A 10,207-nucleotide genomic window follows, 5' to 3' on the forward strand; every position below is an offset into this window, starting at 1 on the left:
TGAAGAAGAGGAGACCAAAAGGGAGGATCAAATTCATCGGTCATATTAAATACAGTATGTTCCTGGGTGTCTGCCAAGGAAGAATAACACTGACTTTTTTCCCTAGAAGGTTTCTTCAGGTTTTTCTTTTGTTCCATTGCTTCTTTATCCTTGGTGAATGTCAGCAACAGAAAGCTTTTTCAGAGGCAACACAGGAGAGTTATTGAAACTTTGCAAGCCAAAGTGGTTTCTAATTTTTGCTATATCTTCTCCCCTTAAAAGATTTGTGATGGTGCAGTGATAAGTCAATACCATGCTTGAAACACTGTAGTTGATTGAAAAGGAAATAAATAAATGCTTTAAAATCTGACATTGTTTAGACAGATGGGGTTCTTTCTAGTCCATCTAATCAGTGAGTGGATCATAAGAAGGACTAGTGAGTACACGCAGAAAATTCTTGACAAGATTGAAATCGAGGCTTCTCATCCAAGTACATTGAAATTCAGTTAATCACAATTACAAAATATGACATATCGATTTTAGGCAACAAAAATACTCTTCCATTACTTTTCTAAACTGGTTTCTTTTCAGTCTAGAGAAACTACAGTGACTGAAGGTATCATTCCTGATAAGAATTAGCTAGTTGATAATTAAAAACTTGACATTGAAGGCTAAAAGAATTTTAAAAGAAAATTTAAAGGGAAGGTCCTAAATGCTAGGAACACTAGAAATGATTAGCTGAAGTTTCAGCTTTCAACCATAGCTGTTACATAGCACTCTCTTGACCTCATTTTAGCTGGCACTCAAGAGAAATGTCGCTCCCTATTGACTATAAAAATTGTGGTATTTTGGCGTTTTATTTTGATGATGATACAACCTTTTGGTCTACTCCATGTATCAGGGGAATCTTAGGCTTGTCTTACAGATGTGTCTAGGTTATTTTAATCATTTATCTTTGCCCTATATCCAGTGATTGAGTCTCTGGATACTGTCATCAAAGTGAATTTGTCCAGGTATTGAGTACGTAGTTGGGTGTGAGGCAGGAGACACTGACGTATGACACCCTGACATAATCATACAGACTGTGGCAATTTATCCTCTTAGCCAGAGGGAGGAGTTTGACATTTTACAGAAAAACTGGGACGTGAATATTTATGGCATGCTTCAGAAGGCTCTGCCCTTACATATTAAAAAAGAAAACAGTTTGGCTGAAAACTACCTGTTGTTGTGTAACCAGCTGTATTTTACTAGGTTCTGCCCTGGTAATGCTCATGTTAGCGTGCTGTTGCCAGAATGTCAGTTTTTGTTGGATTTGTAGGAATGTTGTCATTACCTCTGCTCTTACTTCCTCCTACTCTGGCAGCAACACACCGAAATGAGAAGCATACTTTGCATGAATCTCCAAAGCATTTCACTGAAAGTCTTTAAACATTTATCTGAGGTAGGCAGAAAGCACATGCAAGAAAGTAGTAATCTCAGTGGGGTTTTCTGAAATTGGGCAGCTTTGTCAGAAGTAAAAAATCCTTATTAATATGCTGCTTGGGAGATTTTGGAAATGCTTCTGTTGTACAACAAATTAATGTACTGTAGGATGAACAGTGTAACAAAATCAATTGCATCTGTACTTTAAGCTGCCATTTAGTGTAATACTGATTTGTTTTAAAATAGTAATCCAAATCCAGCTGTACATGGCTGAACACCTAAAATAAAGAGTTAGAAGATTGTGGGATATCAAAAAATATATGTGCCTTCACAGAGAAGGAGACTTAGAAAAGGCACGGAAATTAAACAGGAAATTACATACTTTAACCATTTAAAACATTTGTCACACTTACGTTCCGATTAATGAATACTGGTGAATATTTGTTTTATTATGAATTATTCATAATACATGGTAAATGCATACTTAAATACATATTGAAATTTATAAAGTGAATAAATGCAATTTAAAATGCATGCAAATTTTTATAAATAGAGGTGTATTTCATGTAGAACTAAATTTTTGTAGTCTGTAGGACTTGCTGTTTTTTAAGGTGAAAGTATATAGTTGTCCTGGTTGTGGTACAATGATTTGCAGAAGATGGAAGAATTGTCTTACGGTTAAAAGCTTCTCTGGAGCTGTGGATTCTGTCACTGACCATGCTGCACAGCTTCTGTGTGCTGATGGAAACCTACTTTAACCAAGTCATTGAAAAAATTAAGAAATAACAGTCTGTGCACATGCCTACTTTAACTAGAGGTCTTTCATATGATGACATATTACGTAAACCTAATTTTCCACACTAATTTATTTTGCATTTGAGTGAAAATCATGCTGTTCAGGACTTACCTGAAGCACTGTGTCTTTCAGGTTGGACCCTGTAAAAGCCATGAGTAAATTGGTTCTGTGACTTGACTGGCAAAACGTAAGAACTATGTAGCTACTAGTTGGGCACTTAACAACCCTTAAGGTATATGCTTAGCTTCCTTTTCAGTTAGTTTCCTTCTTTTTGCCCATTTTCCTCTATATCTCTTTAAAAAACACCAACATTTTTCTTGGGGCAGAAATCTGCGGCAATGATATATCCACATCTGATTGAAGAGAAGCTCCTTTTCTGTATTTTGAAGATAAAATGTACCAACGATTGGTAAATACATAGAAAAATCAGTGGCTGCACCTTAAAAGGCACACACCAAACTGGTGGGAACTTTCAGCTTTCTGTTCCACAGCCGCCATACAGACAATGGAAATGGTCGTACAGCCCTTCCCCTCAGTGCAGTGTCCAAAGATTGATACTTGCTTAGGAAGTGCTTGGGTACTACTATAACGATGAATGCTCAAGAAAAGCTGGGAAAAAAATTGGTAATTTTTTTTCTGGGGCAGTGTTTGATCAGTATAAACTAAAAATTAAATAAACAAGCTCCAGTATACCCGTTGAGTGATGAGGATTTGGCAAATCATACTGGTGATGACTGGTTATCACTGTTCATTTTATGTATTGATGGTGGAAAAATAGTACAGGCTGTTCAACTAATGCCCATGTCACTGTCAATAATGTAAGGAGGGCTGATTTCTTTCTTCAGGCTGCTATACCCTTCCCCTTTCCCTAGGCCTGATGCAAAGGTCACATTTACCCACCTCTCGCAGTTGTCTCTGAAGACACGTAAAAAAATTGAAATCTGTTGCTGATAAGCAGATGAGAAATGAGCATTTACTGTGCATTATTCGTTACACCATTTTCTGTAAAAATACCTCCAGACCTTAATAAATTCTGAAGTACATATTAAACCAACATGTACATGATTTGCCAGTGTTTCTTTAAGTATTTGGTTAATCATCTTCACACAGAAGGCATCAGAACCCAAAGTATGCTTTTATTCTGAATGATTAAGCCAGGCTTCCTGTAACATTTCACTAGCAAGTAGGACCATGACAGTCTGCTAAGAACAAAGCGAAAGGGCAATACATGTAATCCAGCCTCTGGAGTCATATAATCTGCTGTGAAAAAACAGAAAAAAATGGGGAAAGGAAAAAGCAATGATCCCAAAGATGTGAAAAGAAAAGAAAAAGCCAAGATAGAACTCAAAAGAAATATAGGTTATTTAGATGGGGTAAGTTTTATTATAGGATCAATCGTTGGGGCAGGGATCTTTGTGTCTCCCACAGGAGTGCTAAAGCATTCCTTACTCAATGTCGGCGTTGCGCTAACGATCTGGATTGCGTCTGGGCTGGTCTCTCTGATGGGTTCCCTCTGCTATGCGGAGCTGGGAACTGCGCTGCCCTTCTCTGGAGGAGAGTACAGCCATATTAAAAGAGGCCTTGGATCCCTGCCTGCCTTCATGTTTATCTGGACGTCAACATTTACCAAGCCAGCTTCGAATGCTGCTCGTGCCTTGCTGTTTGCTGAGTATGCCACCCAGCCCTTCTACGGCATTTGCCCTGCACCTGAAGCACTGAAGAAATGCTTGGCCTTGGCCGTTCTCTGGTCCCTGGGCGTTTTGAATGGCTGCAGTGTCAAAATGGCTGCATGGGTGCAGACAGTTTTCACTCTGCTGAAGATGATGGCCTTGTCTGTGATTGCTGTCGGTGGCGTAGTGCTCCTCGTTGGTGGGGGAAAGGAGAGTCTGGCCAGGTTTGAGGATGCATTCAGCTCAGAAATGCCCAACCCATCAGAGGTTGCTGAAGCCTTCTTCCAAGGACTGTACGCGTATGGTGGCTGGTGGTCCCTCAATTATATGGCAGGTATCTCACTGTTCTTTAGATTTTGTTCTGCAGTTGCCATTCTTACTATGTTCCTCAGCTCATCTTGATAGAACTTGTTTCAAGACCATAGGATCTCATGTTTTACATGAGTCCTGTGTTTGTTGGAGCTGGTAGAAGAGGCATTGTTGGTCTCTCTAGGGAGGTTTCTTGCTTCTTGTGGAGTCTCCAGAATCAGACTGACATTTCCGGAGGAGTACAAGAGAAATCAAAATAGTTAATTTAAAATCTCATGCATAAACTTGGGGTTTTTTCATACTTTAAAAGGTTACATTTTGTCTCTCTCAGTGTCAGTGTCAGTGCGTTTTTAGAAAAGAATTAAGGTACCCGTGCCAAGCTGCGTGCACAGTAAGGACCAAATTAAAAAAAAGATGAATGATTTATTTGCATTTAAATATCTGTACCTTCTCTGAGGTTATGCAGCTGGTTTGTACATGAACAAAGTCACTTTTAATTGTGTTAAAATATTGTAATTTTATGGAATATATAGGGTGGTCAGTAATCACTTCTGTGGGAAAATAGGAGTTTTGTACAGGAGGTGAGGAAGAATCTAAGGGAAGTAGTATAAATCCTTTCATATATCTTGTGTTCAATTTTAAACATTCTAAACCTTTTTGAATATCTGTTTACTTTTTCTGTGTCTGGTGACACGTGGCAGTAATAAATAGAGCAGTTTTTCATGGAAGCTGCAGAGATAATGTTCATAATGTTAATTATGCACATCATGAGTTAAATGAACAGTTTAATAGTATCATCAGATTTATAGAATTGAATTGTAAGCAACTGGATGTTGCTCTTATATCTTTAACTCTATTTATCCATTGACCTCTATCACATGTAAAACATTAAATAAAGTGAATGTGTGAAATGGATAACACAAAGTTCAATGGTGAGAACAGTGTGAAAAGTGGGTTAATGTTTAAAAAAATGACTTAGTATTCCAGCATTACAATATGCTGCAATAAAAGAAGTTATATATATCAGCAAAGTATAATTTTGAAATATTAGGATTTCCTTAAATGGAAACATTTAGCATTTTAAGCCCAAGAAAATAATTTTAAAAAATTGGTAAAATATTAGTTTTCTGATCAGTTAGCAGTAATAATAAATAGGATACACTGGGCAGCACAGTTGTTTACACAGATGCAACCTGTGCAATAGTCCCCTTCTGAACTGAATTTCCTATTCTTTAACAATAACTTCATTCCTGTGAGCTTTGGCTACAGCATCAGGTGCCAGCTGGATGGCAGGACTGTAATGAGCAACAAAACAAATGGAAAGATAAATTTAAATTGGCAATTTTGGTGATTGTCCTCTTTTGGGCTCAAAATTACAAAGTGTATTTCTTACATTTGAAATAAATCCCAAATTCTTGGATAGTTCATGTCTGAATTTTACTGTTGTGCTCATTCAGTCCCTCTGGCTCTGCGCGCTGCAGCTGGCGCTGGGGCCAGCTCAAAGCTGATGTTCTGAGCAGGAGACAGAAATTATATTTGAGGGCGGAAAGGGATTTCTCTCCCCAAAAAAGAGCTTAAGTAAACTGCACATTTGACTTTGCACTTCTTCCCCCTTGTGAATTATTGATTGGTAATACTCAGGAATTCTTCTTTAAATGCTGAGGGAAGTGGGGAGGGGAGAGGGAGCGAGAGGGAAGGGATGAAGGACTGAAAGAGATGAGGAAGACCCTTTTTGACTGAGATGAGGATGAATTATTAGGGTTCTGGAAACCAGCTTCGTCTTTTGCTGGGACGATCACATGATCAGAAATGTTTGTGAGTGCCTCAGTTGTTCAGCGGCAAAAATTGGAGTTTTTCCTTATTTGGTAAGAGTAGTTTTAAGTTAAGATGCCAGGCTTAGCACTAAAAAGTTTTCCTCTTCAATTTATGCCCTGGAAAATACAGTAGAATCCAGCTGGGAATGGACCCCTTTTAAAGCCACTGCATTACTACTCTTCTGTCAATACCTCCAGCCTCTCCCTTTACCTTGTATGCATTTCCTGATATAAGGGCGAAGAGAAAGCTTTTGTGCAGAAATAGGAAAATACACTCAGAAAGTTTCTCATCGGGTCTCATAAGGTGGTGTAAGAATAAATAGTCTCGCTTTAGACTCTTATATTTAAACTAGTGACTTAAAAGTATAGCTACTTGAAAATTTCTTACCAAATCAATTTTCTAATGTAAATCAAATATGTCTTTAATCAAATCAAATCAAATCAAATTTATCAGTCCTTTTGTCATTTTTTTATCAGACCTCCATCCATCTCTCTTCCCAGGTAGTTAAAAAAAAAAGAAAGCTGAATAAGAAAAAAAAATGAAAAGAATTGTTTAGGCTTCTCTCATAAACTATTTGATAACCACTGTAGGACCTCACAAGGAACTTAGCTTAGCAGCCATGATTAGGGGTTGCGGCAGGACTTCGGTATCAGTGTTGTCAAGCTCTGTGCAGATTCACTACTAAAACACACTTGCAGAAGCCACACTGCTTGCTTCATTAATCTTTTTAAATTGTGTTTTTCAGAAGAGATGAAAAACCCTAGCAGAAATATCCCCTTAACTGTGATGACTGCTGTTCCTGCAGTAATTATTTTTTATTTACTGGTGAACATCTCATATCTGACTGTCCTAACACCTAAGGAAATTGTCTCTTCAGGTATGGATTTGACATTTTTTGTTAAAAAGATATGGTCCATTAGCATACCCATTTGACGTGAATTTACTGGGTTATTCCTGCTGATCTAAGTTTTCGTTCTAAGTTTTAATAGAGGATTCTTGTTTAATTTTAACTGTATGACACAAGTTGGACTGAATGCAGAAAGAATTTATTATGTGCTGAAAAGGTTGGCTTATACCTGCACTGTCTAAAGAGAAATCAGAAGTGTATTAAAACCTGGAAAATCAGGTGGAGATCTGGTCTCTCTTGAGCATAGAGAAGACCTTTGTTTTCCTGTAGTTTTAATCCTCTCTTCTTCTTCCTCCCCTACCTCATGGTGTCTCAGGCTAAAGCTGTTACTGTTTAGGAGGTGAACAAGTCTACCTTTAGTAGCTAGCAATATAGAAAAGACTATGGACGCAAAAATGTAACCATTTTGTGGGTGGGTGGATTCATGATAAATATTATGAATCCTTAGAAGAGCCTATACAAAAGTCCAGTGTATGTAAAGCCTCTCTCAGATCTTGTACCAATAAGCTGCCCATGAATAGGTCCAAGAGGGGCTGTATTTCTCCGTGATTGTCCAAACAGCACCTTTTAAATACCACTGTAATGAGACTGAGCTCTTAGACCTTGCCTCCAGGAGTGACAAAAAACATACCATCATTTGGATGGATCAGTTAATTTTTTTCCTGTGAAAACAGCTCAATAACATAAATGGGAGCAGTATAACTGTCACTCAGCAGCCCTTTATTATTGCTCAGCCATTGGCAGGCTATGTGTTGGGAGGGATGCATACATTTTCAGAGCCACCCTACAATGAAAGAGGCAGTGAATACCAGGGTATTTGTGTATAGCAGCTGCCCAGCTGGCATGACCAGCTCCAAACATCCCAGGGGAGCTGTGCTTATCTGTGTCAGCTGAGGAGACAGCTTTACAATTATATCTCTTGTTTCAAACGTTGCTATGCATTTCTGCGGTTCTTATTCTTTCACTATGGGTTTTTTTTGGGCGGGTAGTAGGTGGTGGGGTGGTGTTTTCCCCATCTGTAATTAAACTTCCTATGATACACAGGTCACTGCAAGACCTATATTCCTCATAGCTATTGGTTATAGCCCCACTAAATATTAGTCCTCACTACAGTATGGGCTATAGCTAATTTCCTAGCATTATTGAATGTCTCTTGTTCAGAAATAATCTTTTACCTTTCTCAGTTCCACCCAAAGCAAAACCTCATCAATAACAAGCTCTCTGACCCATCTCTGCTCATACGTGCACTCGTGTTGGCAATTCTCTCATAACAGTAGATCATGTCACCACTGTGGCCACACTGGGGACTAATGCATTCATTTTCCTTCTCTGCATGGCCTTGCCCATGTGTGCACGTTTGTGATTCATGGCAGTGAGATGCAGCTTGCTCCCGCTGGGCAGTCCATCACTATGGTATTGGCCCCAGCAGGTTTACCTGGCTTGCTCTGGCTGGCAGCACTCCTTCTTGCTGTCACCCCCCCACCCTGAAAATTTTTAGCTCCTGAATTAAATACCCTTAGGGTTCCATTAATCATGTTTGACTACTGTAACAAAAAACCCAGGCATTGCTGGTAAATAATAGGTGTTTCTTGTATTTTGTTTTGTTTCTGTTGAGTCTGTTAGTAATTCAAAACATGATGCCTACGCTACACTAATGCTTTGCTTTCTTGCAGTTGCTGTGGCAGTCACTTGGGCTGATCGAGTGATCCCTTCTGTTGCCTGGATCATTCCTCTCTCTGTTGCTGTCTCAATATTTGGTGCCCTCAACAGCAGCATGTTCACACTAGGGCGATTAAGCTATGCTGGAAGTCAGTCAGGACATCTACCTGTTTTAATATCTATGCTTAATGTCCACTCCTGTACTCCAGCACCAGCCATGATTTTTTCAACCACCATCGCATCCATTTTTATCATCCCCTCTGACCTTATTACGTTAACAAATTACTTTGGATTTTCTGCCTGGCTTATGATTGGATTGACTTGTGCGAGCCTGATTGTACTTCGATACCGGGAACCTCATCTACATCGACCATACAAAGTAAATGGAAATAAGTTACAAAATAGTTTTACAGATATTTTTGAGTCATGGGTAGCATGCAAAAGTTACAGGACAAGTGCAGGTAAAAACTGGATAGTCACTTCAAAAATACAAATAATAATCACAATGTTTAGAGCCTTATTCAAAAACTTGCTTTATTGTAGAAGGAAAAGAACAAACAGATAATCTCTGCCCCAGAGAGCTTGCACTTAAAAGCAAGAGATGAATATATGCAGAATGGGGGAGACGTACAAACATGAAACCATACCAGTATCAAGCAGTAACCAGAACAGTGTGGGATCCAGGCTGGCCATTCATGGTTAATTAAACCTTCATCTACTCTCATCTTTCCTGACACAAACTCAGACATTAACGATATGTTTAATTTCCTCTCAACCTAGCTTTCAGAAAGCTGGGTTAGGAGTGTATGATTGTTGTGAAGTCTTCTTCCAGGCATCGAACCCTGAGTTTCTTTTAGAAGTTTGTAGTATCATGTGTGGACAAATGGTTTTCAGGTGCTACCTGTCTCTCCACCTTAACAATAGAAGACGTCTGAACAAGTGTTTTAGAAAAGATGCCTATCTTGTAGGCAGTTTGAGGTCAGATGAATCTTGTCATGGGTGAGATTGCAACAACATGAGAAATGGTGCTCTAGTGTGGCAAAGAATGCATTATTACTCTTATGAATGAGGCATATAATCACGTGGTCAGTTTATTTCCTAAACCAGTCTTTTTCTTTCTCTTGCAGGTGTTTCTACCAGTACCATTTGTGATGGTGGCAGTGTCTTTCTTCTTAGTTTTAGCTCCCATAGTCTGGTCCCCAAACCTGCAATATGTTTATGCTTTCTTGTTTATGCTGGGAAGTCTTATTATTTATTTACCTTTTATACATTATAAATTGCATTTTGCATTTCTCGATAAAATTACTTGCCACTTACAGCTCCTGTTGGAAGTTTCTCCTGCTGATGGATCTGCAGAGGGCAAACGTGAATAATGGCAAATGTTTAATCCCAGTACAACTAAAAACCAAGAGACGATTTTGTTTAACTGAGATTGTAGAAGGTACACATTAGATGTTAAGTGTGATACATAGGTGTGCATGCATGTGCATGTATTTATATGTATGCACATACATAGATGAATACACATATATTGCATACATATATACATGTGTATATATATGCATATGTATATATATATGCATATGTATATATAGACGTTAGCATAATGAATGTATATATATATTTCTGTGTGTCTGTGTGTACACATAC

The 10,207-nt window shown here is 38.5% G+C and overlaps 1 protein-coding gene across 1 annotated transcript; it reads left to right on the top strand.

The window, feature by feature from the left end:
- The first annotated feature begins 3,477 nt into the window (after positions 1–3,477).
- On the top strand, positions 3,478–9,930 carry SLC7A13 (solute carrier family 7 member 13). Its single transcript, XM_056333729.1, has 4 exons — positions 3,478–4,201; positions 6,737–6,868; positions 8,572–8,936; positions 9,685–9,930. Exons 1-4 carry the CDS (start codon positions 3,478–3,480, stop codon positions 9,928–9,930), a joined length of 1,467 nt encoding a protein of 488 aa, XP_056189704.1.
- The last annotated feature ends 277 nt before the right edge of the window (positions 9,931–10,207 follow it).

Source organism: Falco biarmicus, chromosome 3 (assembly GCF_023638135.1).
Source record: "Falco biarmicus isolate bFalBia1 chromosome 3, bFalBia1.pri, whole genome shotgun sequence".
Lineage (NCBI taxonomy): Eukaryota > Metazoa > Chordata > Aves > Falconiformes > Falconidae > Falco > Falco biarmicus.

What these genes read in the sequence shown, in the direction of transcription:
- SLC7A13 (XM_056333729.1), top strand. Translation starts at nt 3,478, where the DNA reads ATGGGGAAAGGAAAAAGCAATGATCCCAAAGATGTGAAAAGAAAAGAA. An exon ending in GTCCCTCAATTATATGGCAG is followed by an intron (nt 4,202 to 6,736) that starts GTATCTCACTGT and finishes TGTGTTTTTCAG; the next exon opens with AAGAGATGAAAAACCCTAGC. An exon ending in TAAGGAAATTGTCTCTTCAG is followed by an intron (nt 6,869 to 8,571) that starts GTATGGATTTGA and finishes GCTTTCTTGCAG; the next exon opens with TTGCTGTGGCAGTCACTTGG.